The following is a 24,790-nucleotide window of genomic DNA, read 5'->3' as shown; positions in this document are numbered from 1 at the left end:
TCTTGGTGCTGGGACCAGCTGGCTTTGTAGGCGTGGGTGAACATTGTCACCCTCTAGTGAGTGGGCGGCCATGGAGGATAAGGGTCACGTGTGAGGAGCTCCCCTTTGCTCACATGGCAGGGCCATGTGCATTAGCGATGCTCACTGCCTGCTGAGGCCCATGTGGTCACACTGTGACAGACGCACATAATTAACCCAGTCTCCTTCCGGGCCTCTGGAATGGCAGGATGCACGTTCTCGTCTATAGGGGTCCTCATACCACCCTCCTGACTGCAGTCTGTGTCACCTGTTTGTTCTCAGCATCAAGCCCTAACCCCGCCCCCCTCTCCGGCCACACCCACGTTCTCTTTCATACGCTATGTGGGTCCCTCTTACCTCGCCCCTTCCTTGCTGGACGCAGGATTCCACATGGACGTGTGTCTGGATTGTTATCTTGGTCATCACCAGGGATTGGACCCCAGCCCTCTAGAGCTACAGGCGAAAGCTAAAGCACTTCCTCTCACCCCCTCCCCTGCCCCGAGTGTAGCAGACTCCTTTTTTGTGTGGCTCAGACACATGTCACACACACACACAGAACAGTGAGTTACACATACCTCTATCCACAATGGCCTTTAATGAACCTAGTCCTGGGAGCGGCTGAAGAACCCCCTCAGCGCCCATTGACTTCAGAATTAAAGGAGACCTGCCCCCCTGCACGGATGAGAGCAAACCCACTGTGGCGTGACCCAGCTTCCCCGTAAAACACACACTGAATTCCAGCGAAAGAATCCAACAAAGGCGAGCGAGGACAACACCCCTGACTTGAAAGACTGCTGCACGTTTGGGACACTGTCTGGTACAAAGCAGCGGTGAGCAAATAAACAACCAACCCTGAGAATCTCTTGTCATCAAAGGGATGCTTGGGATATCTTCAATCGCCAGCTGGTTTCTCCTTCCCCGGAGATCTTGACCTTCTGCCAAAAGACTTGGCAGTGACCTAGGAAGAAAGCTCTTTATCTTGGACTTAACAACAACAACAAGGGACACCTGGCGGAGATCAGCAAGGCGTTGCATTTCATTACTCTGGATAGCTTGGCCGGAGCAGCAGACATCAATGCTGGAAATCACCCGGGCTGTCCTTACTGTCCTGTGGAAAGGCCAAAGATCTTATTCTTTGAACAGCTGTCACTGCTGTAACACCGGGCAGAAAAACAACTCCTGGAACAACGCTGAGTTCCTCTGGCAGGCGAGCAGCAAACCCAGCGTTCGGCAGAAACAAAACAGCTCATGTCTAGGTAGTTATCTGGCCCTTGTCACCAGGGTATCTGTGCACCTCACTCTCACCAACAGAGGTGACCCTTGTGGTGCCGCTGAGAGGAGGAAGTGTTAGCCCCAGATTGCACAGGGTGTCCGGAATGAGGACTTGCACAAGCCGTCAATGGCACACAAGGGTCGATGGCAGAGGTGGGAATTGAAGTGGAGTCCCAGCCCCTGCCTGAGCCACTAGCCCATCCTTCCCACTGCATGCCGAAAGGGTGGCCACAAGGTAACTGGATCTGGAGTCCTTCTTCTAGTGTTTTCAATACACAGGTTCCAGGCGTCTTTAAAACGTAAAGATTGTGTCAACGTCAACAAATGTTTAGAGGAGGAAGTGTGGAAATTTCTACACTTTCTAATTTGGTTTCATTTCGTTTTGACATATTCATGTTACTAGTATATAGTTGTCTACGTTATATTTAACATTTTATCTGTTATTGTGCTGACACTATACAAAACGAAATGACTGGACACTGAAGTGAAATATTTCAATGTCTCCAAACTGAATTTTTTCAGAATTTTCCTTCCGCAAGAAATTTCGACTGTTTGTTCCAATTCAGAACTAAAACAAATTGTGAAACGTTGGCATTTCCCACAGAAGGGAAATTCTATTTTCCAACCAGCAGCTAAGGTGACCAGGGCCGGCTTTAGCAGGTGCGGGGCCCCACGCTGGGACACGAATTGTCTCGCGCCCCCCCCGCCCCAACTTTGCCCCCTCCCTGGCCCATTGGATCCCTCGCCAAATCCCGGCCCTGGCCCTGCCCCAGCCCCGCCCCCTCCCTGGCCCATTGGATCCCTCCCCAAATCCCGGCCCTGGCCCCGCTCCCTCACTGCCCCATTGGATCCCTCCCCAAATCCCCGCCCTGGCCCCGCGTCTTCCCCAAGCACGCTGCGTTCCTCCTCCTCACCCCTCCCTCCCAGGCTTGCGCTGATCATCTCTATGGTGGCGCAAGCACTGGAGGGAGGGGGAAGAAGCAGGACGCGGCTTTTTTTTTTTTTCTGCTCCGCCGACAGCCCCGGATGTTGCGGGGCCCTCTTAGGTGTGGGGCCCCATTCCGGGGAATCGGCCGAATCAGCTTAAAGCCGGCCCTGAAGGTGACCTTCAGTTTTCCACCCCAGCCTGGAAGGGGCCCAGAATTGAGACAGATCTCAGCCCCTGTCTTTTCTCACTGCGTTACAGAGTTGCCTGTGTGTGGGAAACGTCTCCCGCGGGTGCGGTTTTGCTGCTCATGGACGATATTTTGTTCTCCACTCTCAAACTGTGGCCTCGGCACATCTGGCCAGCTAGCAGGGGACAGGGTTATGCCCCTAGCCAGTCAGCTGTAGTTCCGTGTCCTGCCACATACCCGCTGCTGTGTTTGATTAGCGCCTGTGTGGTACTAGGAAGAGGCCCCAGCCCAGGAGACAGGAGGTCAGAGCGCAGACAGTCTTAGCTGTCTTGAGGAACGCTCCATAGCAGCGAGTGTCTTCCTGGGGAACGAGGAGGGCTCCATCTTGAAACAGCTTGGAAAAGACTGGGGCGTTATCCAGCCACAGAGAGTGGAAAGGAAGTGGGGTAGGAATCTACCGAGGGAGGAGAGAGAGGTTCTCCATGCAGAGAACCATTTTCAGGCAGCTGCAACCAAACCATTCTGTAACCCAGTCTGTGGTTTACACGATGGAAAGACGAGAGGGATCCGAGTGAGGAAGCAGGCGGGGACGTGCAGAAAGGAAGATGGGAGAAAGGAGAACAGCAAAGCAGATGAAGAGAAGAGAGGATGATCCTTGGGCTCCTGGAGCAGACACTCGGGATGGGTCAGGAAGGACTCCATGCTACTGAGCTGAGTGGTGCACGCAATGCCACAGCCGCACCAGCCACTTACTGGAGAAGATGCTATTGCCTCTCAGTCAGTTCTAGCCCCAGCCAGCAGCTCTGAGGGTTTATTTTTAGCCAGAGGCAGGGAACGTTCTTGCCTTTAATGGAAATTGATCTGTGATTCATGGCTTTGATGGGTGAGCGTCCGCCCATCGCTCAGACCTGGCCTCACCTTTGCCCAGTTATGTGGCTGCATTAGAACCGTACAGCTCGCCATGTTCCAGTCCCGCGGGGACCTGCGCTGCTCGATGCTCACAGAGAGGGGGCAGCTCTGTGGCTGCCAGACAAACTCTCCACAGGAGCTCCGGCTGCGCGGGCCAGGGGCTGCATCTGGAGTATCAGGGAGGTGGGTCAAATGGGAATCTCACCGGTGGTTATCCTCCTATATCCCTTCGATCTCTGCTGCTGTGGCTCCCAATTGCAATGAGACTGCTCCTTATGCCAGGGGTGGGGCACCAATGACTCTCTATCTCCCTCCCGAGCTTCATATCCACCCCAGCAGTCATCCAGTCCATGCTTGGTTCCTTTGGACTGGGGGCCTTGGATTGAGCTGGTAAATGTCAGTACACCAGACTGGCACCTCTGTCGAGCTGCTAACTTGTTCCCCAGAATCTCAGCTGTCATTTAAAAAACTAAGATGGTCTCCACTAGGTTTGCAAAAAAACCCTCCGCAATGCGACCCGAGTGCAACCGACGCAGCAGAGACAAGTCTGCGGAGAGCCTGGAGCAATCGCTCGCAGAGGTGTGAACTGGCTCACTTGTCTCAGAGAGGGGGTAACTCAGCCGTCCAGTGAGGCTAATCTAAATGCTAGCAGTGTTGCCTCTTTCATTGCTTGCTGCTGTCAGAAAAGGGAGGGAGGGAGGATCCACTGGGAGCGACGACTCATGCTGGTGCCACACGTGGGTGCTATGTAGGAGGTGCCACCACTTGTCCCCTTGTGCTCCCCAGACCACGCCCAGGAGCCCAGCAGCACAGGGAAGGGGAGTGCCCTGGCTCTTGCTGGAGATTCCCTTCCTTCACTGATGCCTTTGGAGAAGAGTCAGGACCATCTCCAGATGGCCAGAGTCCTGTAGCCTGATGGAGGGTAGCTGGAGGCTAAGCCTGCTGGTGGCTCCCAAACACACACACAGCAGCCTGTTACTGTCATTTCAGCCCGCACAGGTCTTCCTCCACTCTTGCGCTGTGCCCACGGGCTGCAGGCGGAGGAAAGCGGCTCCTGACAAAGGGCTGCCTGGCTACATCATGCCACCAGCCCAGCAGAGCCATCCCCAAGCAGAGGTGGAAAGTGGGGGCCAGGGGTGGGTAATGCTGACATTACAGGCACCAGGAGGGCCATGGTCTCCTGGAACCACTGGAGCCTGGAGTTGCTCTGTGACCTTGCGTGCCCAATCTGTTTCAAGCACTCAGCTTGTGTTTTATAGCAGGTTAAGAAACAGAGCAGACCTTTGCTTTCCCAGGAAAATTAATCGCTGGAAAAACCCATGACCCCTGGAGCTCCATTTCCCCCCATCTCTCTCCTTAACCGGGGCCAGGAGGGCATGGTCTGCTGCCGGAGGGAGATTGCTTTATTAAGACAATAAGTCAGCAATGGCTCTTTGCAGGGCACCAGGGCAGAGACAAATCAAGCTTGCGTTCTGGCCCCTGGAGAGGCTGCAATGCCTCCGAGTGGAACAGTGTGGCCGCGTGAGGAGTGGTAGGCACTGCTGGCTGCGTGGCTGAGGGGAGAAGGGGCACTAACTAGGAAAGATTTTTCTTTGAAGGCAGCCTTGAACCACAGCCTGAGAACATTCTTCCAATAAGCAGGAGCTTCCAAAACCTGGTTTTCAATTTGGGTATCAATTCTGCCACTCACTTTCTTTCGGGCATGGTAGCTGCTAACGGACAATGTATGCCGCTCACTCCTTGCATGATTGGTAATGTATGCTGTATTCTTCCCATCACTGAAGCCTTGGCAGAGCATTCCCCACATTTTGGTATCAGAAAACAGGCGGCAATAAAAACAGATCACGTTTTTCGTAGAAGGCGAATAGATGAGCCATTCTCCCTTGCCAATCCGTTCGTTATATTCAAACATTGTTTGGTCAGGTAACGCTTCTGATTGGTGTACTCCCCCATTGTCAATGAAAAGTCGGCGTCTAGATTCTGGCATTTCTGTGGGCCCTTCTCAGTCCAATATGCAACGAGATCTTGAGAAGTCACGTCTCACTCGCCTGGATCGCTGGAGAAGGATATGTTTGTATTACTATCACCGGGAAAGGGTTAGGGAAGCTAGAGAAGCCACAGGAGGCAGCTCCTTTTCATCAGGTGCGGGTGCAGCAGGTTCACTGGGCTGGTAGTCGCCTGGACTTCCTCACCACCGGTCTTGGTAGGAGGAAAAAACGTTAGGAGAGGAGTAGCTTGCAGCACTGCATCCTGTCTTTGCCGTCTTTCTTTGGCCTCCTTCAATTTCTGCCATCCTCCTTTCTTCGACATGGTTTGTATTGTCCAGCATAGGCCTACTGTGTGCAAAGTACAGTAAGTTCAGCTTATTATCTAGTCTAGAATGTGTGATCAGCTGCTCTGACATGGGGGGTTTTAAGCATGAGTTCTGTGTGCACCAGCCCCTTACGGTTTGGATTTGTTTGTTTTAAGCTTTCTGTAAGAAAAAGGTAACAGCTAGAAGGGACACAGATCTTTAGATGGCTGCCCAGCCATAATATTTAGCACTTCTGTACTATGTTAGCTCTTCAAAATCACTGTACAAACAATAAACAAACTTAATCTAAAGCCTTTCAGCCTTTGAATGACTAGACGTTAACAAAACCGAGCTATTCCCTGTTGTGTTCTTTGCCCCCTGCCTCCCAACTAAGAGATTTCATTGAAAATCAGCATCTTAAAAGAACCATTAAGGATCTTTCAAAAGAACAGTCCAACCACAGCTGCTGTAGTGACACCCTTGTTGCATGAGGTCTGGTGTTTGTTTAAGGCTGGTGTAGAATGAAGGGAGAGCTTCCTGTTTTGTTTGCATGTAAATGTAAATCAAGCCGTCCTTGCTTATTTTTTTTCCCCCTTAAAGTGCTCTGAGTTTAGGGGAGGAAAGTGAATGAGATTCTGCTTATACCAGGTGTGAAAAAGCAGAAGGGACCAAAATCTAGTCTTGTGCAAAAAATCTGTTCTCCCTGAAGTCAATAAGGCTACACGGGTGTAACTGTCAGCAGGAATTGGCCTGTGTTCTCATTCCCTTCTCAAATCACATCCCAGGCTCACCCAACATTTTCCACTTGGGAAAGAAGTGAGTTTGAGTTGGGCAGAAAAATGAGGACTAACTTCAGGTTTATTTACCTTAAGTTTTTGGAATGAAACTCAAAAGAAATCAAATGTGAGGTACTTTTATGATGGGTTGAACTGCTAGTGAACCAGCAAATGGACAGAACCTGCCTTTAGCCTATTCCACCAGTCTTTCTATCATAGCCTGCTAAGACGTGGCTTTAGAATCCTTGAGGGAGAGGGGAGGGAGAAACGTACAACATTGTGTGTTGAGCTTCCTCCAGTGCTTTTGTAACCCCTTAAAAGTACAAAGCTGCGTTGGCCTGTGGAACTAGGCTGAGCGTAAGGAAAGAACTTGGTTGCCTGTGCAGCCTAGTACAGAAAAATACATCAAAGAAAAAAGTTGGATGTCTTTGATTTTTAGTACAGTTCAATACAGTATTACATCATAACTCTGAAGCCCCTTGATGGAAGGCTCTGTAAAAGTTAAAGGACTGGTATCCAGAATGGGATGTTTTGTTTTTCCTACAAATGTGTGGGAATTCATTCCTTATACATGGGAGGGGCAATCGTTCCGGCTGGAGCTGGATAGAGCGTGTGTGCAGGTTCTGTGCAAGCTCCCCCCCCCACTGCTCTGGTACTGCCTCTTCTCCCCCTCCTTAGGCACTCACCAGTTGTCCAGAAACGGGACCCAGCACACATAGAAGATGACGGTGATGGGCACTAGGACCTGGGAGTCAGTGTCCTGGAGCTGCCTGCCAGCCTCAGCCCAGGAGAGGGACAGAGCTAAGCAGAGCTCTGCAGAAACTGGGGGTGGGGGGAGTAGAGGGGCAATGCCTACTCAAACTGCACCCACAGCTGGCACGGGTTCCCGTGGTAACCGGATTTGTAGTGTCTGGTCACCCCCTGCCTGACCAGTAGGGCTTAAAAATAGAAGGGCCTAAGAGGCTATTGCCTTATTAGCCTTGGGGTTAATCCGTCCCTGCCCCGGGGCTGGCATCACGGCCCTGACAGAGAGCAGCAGGGGGAGGCAGCCCGGTGGTCATCTCCTGCTGAACCATGGCACCCACTGCTGTCTCCGTTACACCCCCCACGTCCAGCGAGGACTCGCAGCCGCTCCTTGCAGGCTGAAGGGCCCTTAGCCACTCTTGACCCCTGCCCAGAGTTTCTGCATTTCAAACTGCGACTCACAGAGAGCAGCGCACCTCGTAATTAACCATCCAGGCCTCCAGTTTCAGGCTGAACCAGCCTCAGGACAGCAGCTCCTATTAGGACGGAGACAATGAGTCTCTGCAAATACACCAGGAGCTGGCCGGCTCCCATCTGACCAGCGATTCCCATTAAGGTCTGAGGGGCTTTGCTTGGATCTGGGCCCTGTAAGGGCTGTTCAGAGAGGTGCCCGTGCTCACAATCCTGAAACAGCACTGAGGCCATACAGTGCGGTGGTGGGCCCTGCTGTGGCTCCAACCAGATTCTGCTCCCCACACCTTCCTGGTAGCCACCTTCTCTGCTACTTCCAGACCCCTTCTGCAACCTCAGCATTGTCGTTCTGTGCCTGAGAAGTCTGTGGATTATTAAGCCCCAGTGAACCCAAAGGAGAAATGGGTGGTACTAGGGAGAACAAACATCACAGTTGGGTGTGTTTATTTTGATATGGATGCTGTGTTGTTGTAGCCCGTGTCAGTCCCAGATTAGAGAGACAAGGTGGGGGAAGTAATCTCTTTTATTAGCCCAGCTTCTGTTGGTGAGAGGGACAAGCTTTTGAGCTTACAGAGAGCTCTTTAACTCAAAAGCTTGTCTCTCTCTCCAACAGAAGTTGGTCCAATAAAAGGTATTACCTCCCCCACAGTGGCAACTAGTGGGGCGGGACACAAAGGGGCCACCAGCCAAAGGGGGGCACATGGCCTAACACGTGACACCCCCATGTGACTCCTCCCCACCTCAGCCCCATCTCAGGGCCCCCACGTTCTCCCGATCCTGTCCCTTCCCCATCCCACATTACCTGGTGGGGTGGGGGAGCTCTGCCCCACTGCGCTGGGCAGCGTCCCCTCCCAGGAAGAGTGGCCGGAGGTTGCCTGGGACTCGGGAAAGTACCGCTGCCCCATCCCAGCATGTTATCTGTCCCACTGCGCTGCACCACGCCGGGCAGCATCCCCTCCCAGGCAGCGTGGGAGGGTGCAGCAGCAGGACTGGAAGAGGAGAGGCTCTGGCCCTACCAGCTGCTAGCCCCTTGCCCCCATCACAGTGTTCGGGGGGGGGGGTCATGTGACTCTCCAGGCCCCTCCCACCCATTGCCCTTGTCTCCCATCGTGTGTCTTTATTTTTATAGGCACAGAGAGGGCAGGTTTGTGGAGAGCCGTGTTGTAAAGTCTGGGCACCTGGGGGTGCTCAAATTCACACCGAAGGGCGTCCTGGGGGCAAGCAGTCCATCCATTTCACCTGAGACCCTGGTGAGATACCCAGCCTCATACCTGTCTCAGTGCTTGGAGGGCCTTGGGAGTGTCCCCTCCAGCCATATAAGGTCAGGCTAGATCCCAGTGGTCCCTTCTGGCTATGGAATCCATAAGGAATAGTAGGAATAGGCTGTAGGGCTGCTGCCCAGCCCAGGTTTTCTAGCATCATCCTGGGGTTCATGGAGTGGGGTCAGAATCACTTCCAGGGACCATGCTGTAGCGAACGGTGTCACAATGCATCAAGGCAACATCCTAATACAAACAGCATGATAGCGCTGTCCCTTTTGACCCAAGCAGCTAGCCTAGGCTCAAGGCCTTGCCCGGTTGTTTCAGTTAGGAGGAGAAATTGATTATGTGAGTCAGATATGTCTTTGCTGCAGTCCTGTTTATTTACAATGAAGGTTCACAAAGTCTGTTTCCCTGAACAGGCTAGGAACAAACAACAACAGGCAGTTTCCTTGTTTGGAAATCCAACCGTTTCCAGTCAGCACTCTGCCCTCCAAAAGCTCTCTCTCTGGGTTTCTTCCCAGGGTCACACTACCAGAACTTCCTTGCTGTCTCCTGGCTTTTCTGTAGCTGACACACACCGTTACAATCCAGTCAGTGCTCAGTCCCCCAGCTTATACTCCAGCCTTGGCCATGACTTGGGCAGTAGCTTCTACTGGTTCAGCAATCACTAAACAAAGGGACAGTTACTTGCTCCCTTGATTAGGCTGAATGAAAGGCAGCTAGCACACATTTAACAAGATCTGTGATTGCCCATATAAAAAAGACGCACTTGATGGCTGCTACCAACACCCTCCAGCATAACAATATCAGGATGCATTCATTTGTCCCATTAGATCACTGGCTCTTAATCTGTGGCCCCCAGGACGTCTGGGAGCAGTTCCAGGTGGCCTGCAGATATGCTTCAAAGCTGTAGCAACTGTGATATTGCAAATCCCAAAGCATACACCTAGGCAGCCAGAGGCACAGAGACCTGGAGCGATCCGGGTCATAGAGGACACAAAATAATGGGAGAGACGAGATCCTGATAGATGTACAGCCCTAAATTCAGGGAAAGGAAGAAAACAGCTGAGAGGAGAAAAGAAGGGTGAGAGGAAGAACTAACCAGCCAGCTAACACTGTGATGGTTAAGAAAACAAGATGAAACTAAACTACTTGTCCAGAAAACCCATCATTACTAGCTGCGTCAGGAAGTGGAGGGGTCAAGGTTGGGAACGGAGATGGGCCTAAAAGGATTTTGATTTGAAATGGTCCGTGGCATGAGAGAATTTGCAAACCACTGTGTAAGAGAGACAGTCCTACCCCCTTCTTAGCTAGGGAAGCCACCAGGGCCCCTGGGGTGGTGCGATAGGAGGTGGGGGAACCGAGAGGATGAATCAGGACAAACACAAATGCCGCATTGTCATTTAAAAATGTTTGCTGCATTTGGCTAGGGCTGTCTATTCATCTAGCCCGAAGCAGCTTCCTTCTTTCCAGTATTTTACGAGCTGTGTTTAGGAGCCTGAGTGCAAAAATAAACCACATGGTAGGATTGTAATAAAAGTAGGCCAAGAGCTGTGGCTGTGGTGCATTGTCTGAATATAAAAATCAGGCGCCTTGGGCCATCTGGTGGCTGCTGTCTCTCTGCAGAGCCTGCTGATGAGATGCTATGCCGTTTAATAGTTTTTCACAGCGAGTGCGTTGGCTTCTCCGTAGACACAGAACAGGGAGCCTGAGTATCTGGGACAGGACCTGCTAGAGTGGAGTGTGATGTTTGGGTTGATCTTTTGATGCTACCGTAGTCTGAGCTGCTTGGAGCATGCTCCCTATGAAGGGGAAGGACTGTGCCCCTCCAGATTAGCAGGGGAAGCGGACAGACACATGAGCAGAGCTAGGCCCAGCCTTAAGAAACTCGCACCTGACAGCCCAATCCGGTGGGGTGCAGAGCACCCCACAAGTCAATAGGAGTTCAGAGTACTCGACCCTTTGCAGGACTGGACGTTGAGACTATAGGGGTGGGTTTTTCAAGATCACTCAGCCCTGGTCTAACTCTGCTCCCACTGATGCTAATTATGGGACTATTACCAGTGACTTCAGGACAGAACTAGGCCAACGAGGAGCACTTTGGAACATCCCAGTCTTAATTCTTGAACCTGGGCACGCATCCTACTTGATCCGACCCACTAGGGCCAATGGGAGCTTTGGCATGACTTCCAATGGGCGTAGGAGTAGGGCCTGGATTGCTAGGCTGTCACCCACTTCAGTTTTTTCTTTTTACTCCTTCGGTGGAGCTTTGCATCCATTAATATCAAGGCAAGAAGCACAAATGTCCCTAACCTTATATTTTGAAAACAGAGGCACAGAGAGGGGAAAAGATGTGAAGAAGAGCTCTGTGTTGCTCGAAAACTAGTCTCTCATATCAACAGAAGTTGATCCAATAGAAGATATTCCCTCACCTGCCTTGTTTACCTAAGATCACACAGCGGATCAGTGACAAAGCCAGGAAAAGATCTCCGTTTCCCTGATTCTCAGTCCCATGCTCAAGCCACTGTACCACGCTGCCTGTTACTTACATTGTGACAGCACCCAGAAGTGCCAACCAGTGGCAGGGCTTACTGAATCAGACACTGTACAAACACACAGGAAGACAGTCCCTTCTCCAAACCACAGTACGGTCAATTTTAATACCATAAACTAGTGGTATAAAAAAAAATGATAAGAAAACAATCACATAGGTCCATCGATGGCTATTAACCAAGATGGTCAGGCTTGCAACCCGGCGCTCTGGGTATCCAGTGTCTGACTGTCAGAGGCTGGGAGCGGATGACAGGGAATGGATCACTCGATGATTGCCTGTTCTGTTCATTCCTTGTGAAGTACCTGGTGTTGGCCACCGTCAGAAGACAGGACACTGGGCTAGATGGACCATTGGTCTAACCTAGTGGTTCCCAAACTTTAACAGCCCACGAACCCCTTTCACTAAGTTGTGACATCTCGTGAACCCCCTCCTAAAAATGAATATTTCCAGGGATTAAAGTTTAAATTTCCTCAGTGTGATGGATTCGCTTGCCTTGCTCTGCATAGCTCTTGGAAGTCTAGAACCACTGGAGAAAGATAAAGTCTCAGGTCTGGTTCGGCATCAAGTCTGTTTCTGTATTTGGTTTTCAGACGTGCATACGAGGAAAATGCTTTCTCGCATAAGTATGTTGTTGAAAACGGTACCAAAACTGCAGCAGCTTTTTCTGCCAGAAGGGGGTACTCGTTTCTTAAACTCAGCCAAAAGTTGATCAATGATAGATTTCTGAAACTCCTTTTCAGTTCATAATCAAAGGAGATCTCAATCAATTTCTCTTTTTCCTTGGTGTTTAATATCTGTGTTGAGAAAGTGGTATCATCAAAAGGGTTGCAAATTCAATCATTATCGCCTGACATAGCAGGAAAGTATTCCCTGAAAGTTGTGCAAAGTCCTTTTAGGTGTACAATTATATTGGTTTTAGTGCACTGATCCAACTGAAGTTTATGTTCTGCCAGGAAGTCATGAAGATTACTGAAACACTCAGCTTGATTGTTTTCCAAACAACTTCCCCAGAACTGCAACTTCTTTATCAGGGATTCAACTCGCTCTTGCACATTGAAAACTGTTATATTGAGGCCTTGAAGAGATAAATTTAGGTCATTAATTCTTGAGAAAATATCTGCTAAATAAGCTAGGCTCTGGATCCAGACATTATTTTCCATACAGCTACCAAGGTGGAAAAGATGGCTGTTGAAAAAAAACCTAGGATTTCCGTTCTAACCTCAAACAAGCACACAAGGATTTTACCCCTTGAGAGCCATCTAACTTCAGTCTGGGTCAACACCCAGACGTGTATACTACCCATTTCTTCACAAAGTACATGAAATATTCTGGAATTTGTTGGCCATGATTTTATGAAATTCACCATTTTCACTGCATTATCCAGCACTTCCTTCAGTCCCTCTGGCATGCATTTTGTTGCAAGGGCTTGTCTATGGATGCTGCAATGAGTCCAAGAGACTTTTGATGCAACCTTTTTTGTTCGAGCTACAAATCCAGTATACTTCCCTGTCATTGATGTGGCCCCATCAGTGCAAATGCCTAGGCAACGAGACCAATCTATTTCCTTTTCTTGAAAATATGCATTAGTCAGATTGAAGATATCTTCTCCAGTTGTACATTCTTCCAATGGTCGGCAAAACAACAAGTCTTCTTCAACCATACCTTCATTCACATAATGTACAAACAGTAGCAAAATAGCTAGATTAGCTACATCAGTTGATTCATCCAACTGTATAGCATAATATGGACTATTTTTCACTCTATGTACAATTGTGGTCTCTCCATTATTTGACATGTCATTAATTCTTCGTGACAATGTATTATTAGACAAAGGTACCATGTCAGTCCTTTTTGCAGCCTTTTCTCCGAGCATGCAATGAACTACGTCTTTTATACATGGACCAATCAAGCTCTCTGCTATGGTATGGGCTTCCGATGCTTTTGCTACTCGATAGCTCACCCGGTATGATGCTTTAAGTGCATTTTCATGATCAGTACTTGCTTTGGATATAAAACTGGTAATGTCAATTTTCTTCTCAGCTAATTTTCACTTGAAAAAGTGAACAGGCTTGTCGAGTTGTGCAGGATGCCTAGTTTCTAAATGGCGCCGAAGTAGAGAAGGTTTGAGGCTGCTGTTTGCTAGAACATCACCACAAATCACACACAGTGGTTGTGGATGTTCTTGATCACCAATGCATGTAAAGCCATATTTTATATAATCAGCATCATATTTTCTTTTCTTTGTAAGTGACTTTTCAGGACCATCATGATCATTAGACTTAGATTTTCCACAGTGTGGACTTGAGGAAACACTAGCTGATTACAGCGTCTTTACACTTTCCTTTTTCAGCCACTTATCCATTGAACTTGTGTACAAAAGTTCTAATAAAAATAACAGAGAGAGAGACTGCGAACAACCAACAAACTAGAAACTGAGAAGATTCATTCACTGAAGCAAATCAGCCCTCCAGAGAGCAGGACAATTACTGAGACACCTTAACACTCCTACACTGGCTACAACGTGCTTCTGACTGGTTTGGATCGCAAACAGCTTTTCTTCCGCCGAGGAAGGTGGGACAGGGATCCAAGCTGCCACCTGCACCCCGCTTGGAGTGCTGGGGTTCGGGGCTGCTGGCTCCCCTGCTGACAGGGGAGGGCTGGGGCTGCCGGCTCAAACTGCCCAGCCCTGCTCTCCACGAGGCTCGGGCTGCCGGCTCCCTGGCTGACAGGAGGGCTCGGGCTGCTGGCTCAAACTGTCCGCTCTCCCCAAGGCTCGGGCTGCCGGCTCCCTGGCTGACAGGGGAGGGGCTCGGGCTGCTGGATCAAACTGCCCGGCCCCACTCTCCCCAAGGCTCAGGCTGCCGGCTCCCAGGCTGACAGGGGAGGGCTCGGGCTGCCTGCTCAAACTGCCCAGCCCCGCTCTCCCTGGGGCTCGGGCTGTCTGCCCTGCAACTGGGTCCCAGCAGAGTCCTCTGGCCGCCATTAATGACATTTTTCTTGCGAACCCCCTGAAACGTTCTGCAAACCCCCGGGGGTTCGCGAACCCCACTTCGGGAACCATTGGTCTAACCCAATATGGCCGTTCTTATGTTCTTAAACCCAACTGCTTGTCAAGAATGAGCTGGCTGATGTCTTATAGGTGTCATGGCAGGAGTGGGCCCTTGCAGATGGATTTGGAGGTGAAGGGGGTAGAGGTTTATCCATCAGTTCAGCGAGGGCAGGAGGTATGTGGAAGAAGGCCTGAAGACAGCAGTGGGAAATGCAGATGAGGCAAGTCTGGATGGCAGAGAAGCATGGGGAAGGGCTACATCTCTTATACATTCTTACCATTTTAGTATTGGGACCGCAGAGCACAGCTTCTAGAATAACCTTGTCATTGAATCTGGCAAGAAGCATACCCAACCTGCTCCCAGCACTTAACCACCAGGGTCCACTAACCCCAGAACTTGAAGAGCTCTGTAGAGGCATTTCTTCTGAAGCTGGAAGAACCCAATTAAAGTCTCATGGACCAGGCCTGACAGCAAAACAGCTCTTCACATCTAAAGGGATTTCAAAGATTTTGTTTGAAAGGAGGGAACCCCTGCTTCAGATGAACATCCCACTAATAAAAGCAAACCTGGCTCTTCCTTCCCCTTGTTTTCCTGGGTGAGGCTTTCGCTCTGCTTGATGGGGCCTTTGTGAATATTTCAGGCGGGATCATAAGCCTCTGCAATTGAGGATGATAAACAGCAGACAGCATTAAAGAAGGGAAAGTGTGTGATCTTCAAAGGGAGGAAAGTGAACGTCTGGAATTCAAATGAAAGGAAGACTCCTGCCTTCAGGCACACTGCAGCTCTCAATGCAAGGGTCCTGATGGCAGCACTTGGAACAGAGGACTTCAGACTGACAAGCCAAAAAAGGGTAAGCAACAGACAGCAACACTGAGACTCTATCCATCCAACCTGGAGCTAGCGTACATGGTCCCAACACATAGTACCTGTCCATACCACCCCAGTGGCATCATTCCGTGATGCATCACTAGGGGGAGTTGCACATTTAGCAGCCTAAACAGTTTGTTTCTCTTGATTATCAGAGGGATAAGAGTAGTTCTTAAACACTCTTCTCCCCCAAATACATATAGTTTAAAAATCCAGTGCACAATATACAGTTGCCCGCCTTCCAATCTAACACCAGAGCAAACTCCTCATATGATGGCAAATAGTTCAGGGTCCAAGTTATTGTCATAGAATAGAATATAAGGGTTGGAAGAGACCTCAGGAGGTCATCTAGTCCAACTCCCTGCTCAAAGCAAGACCAATCCCCAACTATTTTTTTTGCCCCAGATCCCTAAATGGCCCCCTCAAGGACTGAACTCACAACCCTGCGTTTAGCAGGCCAATGCTCAAACCACTGAGCTATCCCTCCCCCACAAGTTGCTCGGAGGGAGTGCTGTGGATACTGCAGGCTGATCAGCACAGGACAGAGAGGGGACTTCTGGCTGATTTATAAAAGCAGGCTTTATGGGCTTGTCTACACTGCCTCTGGGAGCGAGTGTCCCAGCCCTGGGCCACAGACTCACACTAGCGCTTTAAAAACAGCTGCAGACATGTTGCATTGACAATGTAGCTCGGGCTCTCAAGCCCACCCACCACCCTCTCCCGTGCCTTCAGAGCCTGTGTTCCAGCCTGAGCCACAGTGTCTACACAGTTATTTCTGATGCACTAGCAGGAGCCCAGCCCCGCCTGGGAGGCTCACTCCCAGATGCAGTGTAGACATGCCCAAGGAGGCTTACCGCAGTCTGGGACCATTCCTTCCTGACCCCTGTAGATTATCAATTTGAACCCTGAAGCCAGATACTGAATTAGACTTGTAAGCACTCTGGGGAAAGGGCTATCTTTTTGTTTGTGTAGCACCTAGCACAGCGGGGTCCTGGTTTGTGCCTGGGGCTGCTAGGCTCTTATGACAATACAAATAATAATTAGAGTAGTTCTTAAACTGTGGTCAGCAGAGAGCTGGCTGGTCACATAAGGGTGGCTCTGCTCCTTGTTTCCAGCTGCCACATGGCACTGCGAGCTAAAAATCCATTAAATAATTTCCTCTCTCCGTCGCCTATGAAAGCAACTGCTGTAGTTGCCACAAGGATATTATAGGGGAGCGAGTGAGATGAGGGGTATCCACAAAACAGTCTCCCAAATGGGGCCCCTCTATGAGTTTGACCCCTTGGTTTGGCATGCACAATAGTGTGCCATCAACAGGCAGAACACTGAATCCAGACAACGTTTATCTTTGTCTAATGTTGACAAGAATGACACGTCCTCTCTCCTGTATCTCCTGGGTAACAGCAGTCTCAGGCCCTGCCAACCAATGGCTAGAGGAAAGGGTACAGAACCGGACTCAAACTACCACCTGCATGACACAACAAAACACAGCAACAATTGCAGGGCGATCAAGCCAACCTATTCCATTCTCCCAACAGAAAGAAGCCACATTCACGGCTCTGATTCAGCCATGAGGAAGCAGGACTTGCAACCGCCACATGAGACAGTGGCAACATTTGTGGGGTTCTCAAAAAGGATCAGTAGCATGGCTTCCTGCTGCGTAAATAGCACGTTTACCTATATGTGTAAGTGCTGGAAAATCAGAGACATCCACAGCTTCCCGGAGAAAGATTCAAAGTAATTCCGTCTCTGGGTTCTGGGGCCATCACAGAGCTCGTATGGTGTAGGAAGTCACAAAAATCCTCATTGGGAATAACAGTGCAGCATCTGTCTTAGTTTCTAGAAGTCAAAAACTGTCACAAAGGTGGGTTAATATAGTAATTTGATCTGGTAGTTTTCAAACTTAAACACCTACTTAAAAATAGAAGCACTTTGCAGCTGTGATTTACAGGCATTACGTGCTAGGTGGTACACTAAAGAGGATTACACATGCCATTTTTTGATCTGGCTTTCTTTCAAAAGAGTATTTTAGTAAAAAACAATTTGAGCCCTCTGGCGATAGGTTCACTAGACCCACTCAGCTTGATCAGTCCCTTCTGCTTGCTTCTTTGGCACTTGTTACTTATCTCTGCTAATTAGTTAATAAAAGCCAAGCTTCTCCCTAGCTTTAAGGAAGACGGGAGCTCTGTGCCAGCTGCTAGGACTAGCATGCCTCTTCTGAAAACGAGTTACCTCAATTTAAATGAAATCTTCATCTTCAAAGTATCTCCAGTCATCATATACCTCGTTGCACTTCCACCAGAATAAATTTGCTTATTTATTTATATTTCCTCTGCCAGGTTGTCTCCCTGTTTAAGTACCTTGTTGAATTGGGGCCTAAAGCATGGAGATAGTCCCACTGAAGCCAATGGGACTACTCATGTAATTAGTTAGGTACATGCATAACTTCTTTGCTGAACTGGGGCCTCAATTTGTATCCGTCTGCCTTCAAGAGATACAGACACTTCATTGACAGTGGGGTTTTTTTTTCTTTTTTTTACAGAGTCTGAAAACAAAAAGAGAACTTCACAAGCAGCTTCCGAGTCTCATGAATTTCCCACACAAACACACGCTAGACTGTTACTCATGGCATAATTACATGGATAAATTCTAAATCTGCATTACAGACTTCATGCACCTTTAACTCCTGTAATAATTTCTAATCACACAATGATCCTTAAACAAAGCATATAAGATTGGTGTGAAGACAAACGTACTCAGTTAAATCTTAATAAAAATCAGTTGAGCCTCAGGCTATCGGATGTAGTAATGCGATGTAGCCAGTATCTTCAGGTCATGAATTTCAAGAGAGGCAGATTATCCTATCCATCTTTGTACATCTGCCTTATAATGTGATTTAATTATTCCAGTAGTGGAGGACAGGAGAGGCAACAGTAAGCCTCTGAAAGGGAGCAATTTATGAAAACCTCATTTTCACCAGCTAAAAAGTGAAACTGTCAGGTTAAAAACCATAAGTGACATAAGAACATAAGAGTGGCCATACTGGGTCAGACCAAAGGTCCATCTAGCCCAGTATCCTGTCTTCCCACAGTGGCCAATGCCAGGTGCTCCAGAGGGAATGAACAGAACAGGGAATCATCAAGTGATCCATCCCATCACTCAGTCCCAGCTTCTGGCAAACAGGCGAGGGACACCATCCCTGCCCATCCTGGTTAATAGCTATCGATGGACCCTCCATGAATTTATCTAGTTCTTTTTTGAACCCTGTTATAATCTTGGCCTTCACAACATCCTCTGGCAAGGAGTTCCACAGAATGACTGTCGTTGTGTGAAAAAAATATTTCCTTTTGTTTTAAACCAACTGCCCATTAATTTCATTTTGTGACCCCTAGTTATTGTGTTATGAGTAAATAACACATCCTTATTTACTTTCTCCACACCAGTCATGATTTTATAGAACTCTATCATATCCCCCCCTTAGTCGTCTCTTTTCCAAGGTGAAAAGTCCCAGTCTTATTAATCTCTCCTCATACGGAAGCCGTTCCATACTCGTAATAATTTTTGTTGCCCTTTTCTGAACCTTTTTCAATTCCAATATATCTTTTTTGAGATGGGGCGACCACATCTGCACACAGTATTCAAGATTTTATAGAGGCAATATGATATTTTCTGATGTATTATCTATCCCTTTCTTAATTATTTCCAACATTCTGTTTGCTTTTTTGACGGCCACTGCACATTGAGTGGATGTTTTCAGAGAACTCTCCACAGTGACTCCAATATCTCTTTCTTGAGTGGTAACAGCTAATTTAGACCCCATCATTTTATATGTATAGTTGGGATTATGTTTTCCAATGTACTTTACTTTGAATTTATCAACACTGAATTTCATCTGCCATTTTGTTGCCCAGTCACCCAGTTTTGAGAGATCCTTTTGTAGCTCTTCGCAGTCTACCTGGGACTTAGCTATTTTGAGTACTTTTGTATCATCTGCAAATTTTGCCACCTCATTTTTTGTCCCTTTTCCCAGATCATTTATGAATCTGTTGAATAGGACTGGTCCCAGTACAGACTTCTGGGGGACACCGCTATTTACCTCTCTCCATTCTGAAAACTGACCAACTTTCTTTCCCTGCACTATCAACAATCCTTCTAATTTTTTGAAGAAAAAGTTTCACAAATCTGGTTCACGTTTTCCCATTGACACTATGTATAACTTTGTATTTCATTCAGCTTGGACAACAAATATAGGAGAGTCACTTTCACTCTGTCTCTCATACATTAGCACTGGAACACAACATTGGCAGGCAAATATTTATATCCTCACAAAAAAAAATTTCACAGTATTGTGTGTGTTTCAAGGAAATATTTATATTTATTAATGATGAGAGCACCAAGTAAGACATGCATAAGTGATAAAATTTGCTGACAAAAATAAGCTGTGCAAAAGTTTATGCGATCGTGAATGCAACTTGTGTTGTGAAACATGACTTTTGTGATATGATTGAAAAGACACTTACATGTTCAACTTTAGAGGTAAGTATGTGAGTCAATCTTGTGTGCTGGTGAGCATGCAGATTAAAAAAACCTTGTTCTTGATTGTGAAAGTCTCTCACATAATATGACATAAGACACACATGCTTCCCTCCAATAATGACTTACGTAAATCCTTGATTTTACAAAAGTTTACATTTGACTTCAATTGACCTAGCAGTGTTATTTTAAGTAAAGAGTGGCTCTGGCAGGCTCTGAAGGCAGTCTGTTAGTGTTCCATTGCTGATGCATTTAACAGAAGAGAGAGAGGAAATTATGGACATCATCCAGAAAGCAATTTATAAGATTCGTTCTTGCAAGTAACAATCTTTCAATTACAACTACAGAATCTTTTTCCTGACCCATATTTAACTGAAACAGATATTCATAAAATGAAACAGCATAATAAGGAAACTAAGTTATTTCCTCTGCTTCTTTCAGCAAAGTTTTGAAGCTTCAGAACTATTTCAAAAGTACTTACACAGATTTAAGACCACTTAACCGCAAAAAGCTGCCCCACAATCCCTTTAGAGAACACAAGCGTTAACCCTTTCTGAGGCTTTAAAGACGATTTGTAACGGGAAACAACCTGTTGGAGCCTTTTACAATTCTTTAAGAAGAAAAAAGTTCAACATATTAATCCCTTCCTCCTCAACCACAGCTGTGTGCGCTCAGGTTTCAGCCTCGAGTGATGCCTCTAGTCCAGTCCTCTAAACGTTACTAATGGCCTCTGGCAAAAAGAGGAAAGGATGGAGACAAGATTTCTAATGTAAAACACAAGAGGGAACTTTATTTTTCCCTTTATGATTCACAAAGCAGGGTTTAAAATAGTTTTTGCTTTGGTGTTCACTATTAACAATTGTACTGAACACTTTTACAGAGCTGTATGTCAAGATGACTTACACCAATTACTATCCTCGCAAAACCCCGTGACATACATACAACATCCCCCATTCTCCAGACAAGGAAAATGAGGAATAGAGGGGATGTGACTCCCCGAAGGGCACACAAGCAGTAACTGTCAGAGCTGAGATTCCAGCTCCTTATTCAGATCACCAGTCTCTCTCAAGGGATTAGCAGAACATACCCAAAAAAGGGAAACTGAGCCCAAAAGCTCTGTTAGGAGGTCCAGTCCAACAAAATGCCATTGCAATACTAGTTGGGAAAGCCAAAAATGCAACCTTAAGCTCAGAGTTCTACAACATAGCCCACTACCCTTTCATCTCTAATACAGACGCATGGCTCACGCAGACTGCGGCATAGCACGTTTCATCTTCAAAGCAGCATCCAGGGCAACTGAAACCTACTCCATTTAATGCAGATTACTTTTGGCCTCATGACTCCTGGCAAATTACCATTAAACAGAGTTTGGGCAAGTCTGGTCTACCTTGCCTCATTTTTAAACCATAAGCAGCGAAGTATCACCAAGGAGGTCTTCAACAGGGAGGGATAGCTCAGTGGTTTGAGCATTGGCCTGCTAAACCCAGGGTTGTGAGTTCAATCCTTGAGGGGGCCACTTAGGGATCTGGGGCAAAAATCAGTACTTGGTCCTGCTAGTGAAGGTGGGGGGCTGGACTCGATGACCTTTCGAGGTCCCTTCCAGCTCTATGAGATAATATATTGAGCTATAACTAACAAAAAACCTTGTCAAAATAGAATGCCAGACTCGTTATGAGAATTTATTTGCCATGGCTATGCCCATATCTGTTTTCACATGCCCCTCATCCCTCTCCCAATTGTGCTAGGTTTCAGCTCTTCTCTACCAAGGAGCTCAGTCACTCTGTGTTTGGTGGTAGCACTTGAGCCACATTAGGTGGCTCGGTTTTTTGTTCTTGACGCCATTAACAATTGCTTCTGATTTATCTTTTTCCTCAAGGCTTTTTGTAGGATTCTCCACGTCCTCCAACGGATCTAGGATGCTTTCCTGTGTGGCCAGCCCCCCTTCCTCCACCCTGCTTTCTCTTAATTTGTCCCTGGGACTCTGCTTTAAGTGTCTCGATCCAGAAGGCATCAAAAGAGCCTGGGGCCTGATACCCAGGCTCTTGGGAATCTAGCGCCTCTTTGCTCAGCAAGACACATATGGCAGGAATATTTCTCTTCACTGTCAAGGCATCTAGACCAGCCTCAGGGACAATGGGCTCCCAGATCTCTTCGGTCTGTTTGAAGAGCACTTTGGTGATTTGGTGGAGTCCCTTGAGCCGTCGCTTCATGATTTCCACACAAGTGATAGTCTTGCTGATGGCTTTGCCAGAGCCAGTGAAAAGAATCTGTTTAACTGAGTCTGACTCCATCTTGCCGATGGCATAACCCATAAGATTTCTGATTTTGCTGCCATCCTTCACTTTCATCTCGATAATATCTGAAGGCAGGTTGGTGAATGGAAGGGGAGAGGGCTTCTCCACAATCTTGGATTTCTTATAATTCTCCATCATTCACCACTGTAAATGAGAAGAACAGCATCAATGAATATTTCTAATTATGATTCACAAAGGCAACATACCTAAATTCACGGGCTACATTACCTGACTGATAAAAGTTGAGTAGAATCCACACTTTATTCATTTTTGTTACCATACCACCCGAGACCTTGTCATGGACTGGGACCCCATTGTGCTAAATACTATATTCTGACTTCTAGCATGTTCTAGAGCAGCAGTTCTCAGCCAGGTCTCCGTGGGCCACTGGGGTCCACTAGCCGTTTCAGGAGGTCCGCCAAACAGGGATGCTCGGAGCCCCAAGCCACAGCGGCTGAAGCCTGGATCACCGGTGCCCCAGCAGATACTTCCCTCAACCCCAAGGGGCAGAAGCCTTGAGCCCCCCATTCCCCGAGGCTCCCAACCCCCCTCCAGTGGCTGAAGCCCAGCCCCTCCCCCGCCATGGAGTTTTTATAGCATGTTGGGGGGCCTCCGAAGGAAAAAGGTTGAGAACTCCTGTTCTAGAGTGCCTAGCTGAACTCAATAATTTAAACAGTATCTTAATTCATATTCAACTACTCGTGTTGTGGCAGCACCCAGGGATCTCATTGTGCGAGAGGCTGCAAACACAGGAAGACAGTCTTTGCTCTGAAGTTATTTACTCATGCTGCTTAGATTTGCCTGGAAATGATCAGGACAGTTTTAGGCACCTATAGCTACCATGATATAGAAGAATGCATCCTGAGTAGTAGGCCCAAACATACCAAACGCCTCCATTTCACATAACTCTACTGAAAAATGTTATTTGCCCGATTACATGAACTTCTCCAGTCTAAGATGCTGCCAAGTACTGGAGTTAGAGATTTTAGAGACGATTCTGGAGTTAGAGATGACGACAGTCACACAAAACATTAATAGGAACAATCTGAAACGTTGAAAAAGTAAATAATAAATGGCAGGCTAGTTTGGATTCAAACATTACTATGCATTATCTGCAATCCAAGCACTGCTTCTGTGTGGCTAGCACATGGGAGCCAGACTCTGAACTAACCTGCAGTCCCAAGCATAGAGAAATGGTAAAACTAAACAAATAGAGTCACTGGTGAAATGCAGGAACGAACTCAGGGGAAGGAAGGACTGTTATTTTTACGTCAGTGGGACATTTACCACATTTGTGCCCCACGAGGGACTCTGGAACCAGCATAACATGAACCCTGAAGCTATTTCACATCAGAGACAAACAATTCCCATCCCCAGAATAACCCAAAGCCTGATGATACATGCAGCCCAGAGGAAGGGGAATTTTACTGAAGGAGGCTGGATGAGCTGGAAGGATCAGAGCCCCCTGACTCTAGCCAGTTATGGTACAAGGCCTGGGGTCAGATCTTAGCTGATGTAAGGTATGAAAGTATGGAGGTCTCCGTTTTTTTGGGGGGAAAAGATATGTCCCCCCTAATGAGAAGGTGGAGGAGTCTCTGCTTAGGGTTTGAGAGGAGGGTTGGGAAACATACAGGACTGGGATGGATGGGGGTGGGTGGGTAAAGATCTCAACTCAGCAGGGTGGGACTGGGTGGATAGATGTAGGTGGAGGATTGGAAAGGAGAGATGCTGGGGATGGGGAGGGTCTCTGCTCAGGGATGTGCATGGGAGGGATTGGGATGGATAGATATAAGCGATGGGAGGGAGGGATAGGGGAAGGGAGGGTCTCTGCTCAGGGACACAGGGAAGGGAGGAGGGTCTCTGTTCAGGGCTGTGGGGGGATCTCTGCTCAGGGGTGTGGGTTGGGATGGATAGATATGGGGGGGGGGGGAAGAGGTCTCCGCTCAGTGGTGCAGGGGAATGGATACCAGGGGTGGGAGGATTGGGATAGATGGATACAATGGGTCTCTGCTCAGAGGTGCAGGGGGATGATATGGGGGGAGGGAGGTTTCTGCTCAGGAGTGCGTGGGGGGCGGTGGGGGTTGGGGATGGATGGATATGGGGGAGGAGAGTGCCTGCTCAGGGAGTAAGGCAGGATGGATATGGGGTGGGTCTATGTTCAGGGGATTAGAGGGGAGATGGGTATGGGAGGAGAGAGATCTCTGCTCAGGGGCATAGGAAGTGTTGGGATGGATGAATATGGGGCAGGGGGTCTCTGTTCAGGGGTGTGTATGGGGGTTTGGGAATCAGTGGATACAGGGATCTCTGCTCGGGGAGTCCAAAGGGATGGATATGGGGGGAGGGGGTCTCTGTTTTGGGTGATGGATACAGGGGTGAGAGGAATCTCTGCTTGAGTGTACGGGGATGGAAACGGGGAGTTTCCGCTCAGGGTGTGGGGGGATGGAGACAGGGGGGTGTCTCCGCTTGGAGGTCTAGGGGGGGATGGAGACAGGGGAAGTGGGGTCTCTGCTCGCGGGTGTGGGGGATTTCCACTCAGGGTGCGAAGAGGGTGGATATGGGGGGTCTCTGCTTGGGGTGATGGATATGCGGGGGGTCTCTGCTCGGGGCTGCGGGGAGGGTGGATATGGGGGGG

At 48.3% G+C, this 24,790-nt stretch overlaps 1 protein-coding gene across 1 annotated transcript in view; it reads right to left on the bottom strand.

Annotated features, from left to right (window-relative positions):
• Positions 1–21,519: 21,519 nt before the first annotated feature.
• The window catches only part of RPP25L (ribonuclease P/MRP subunit p25 like), an 18,377-nt gene continuing 15,106 nt past the window's right edge, over positions 21,520–24,790 (bottom strand). Inside the window, exon 2 of the mRNA XM_034774666.1 lies at positions 21,520–22,302. Within this exon, the coding sequence (XP_034630557.1) occupies positions 21,736–22,296 (561 nt within the window). The 5' untranslated portion in view covers positions 22,297–22,302 and the 3' untranslated portion in view covers positions 21,520–21,735. The remainder of the gene's footprint in view (positions 22,303–24,790) is intronic.

This window comes from Trachemys scripta, chromosome 6, assembly GCF_013100865.1.
Source record: "Trachemys scripta elegans isolate TJP31775 chromosome 6, CAS_Tse_1.0, whole genome shotgun sequence".
NCBI lineage: Eukaryota > Metazoa > Chordata > Testudines > Emydidae > Trachemys > Trachemys scripta.
Note: the sequence above shows the minus strand (reverse complement) of the source record. Positions and strands in the feature narration are given on the sequence as shown.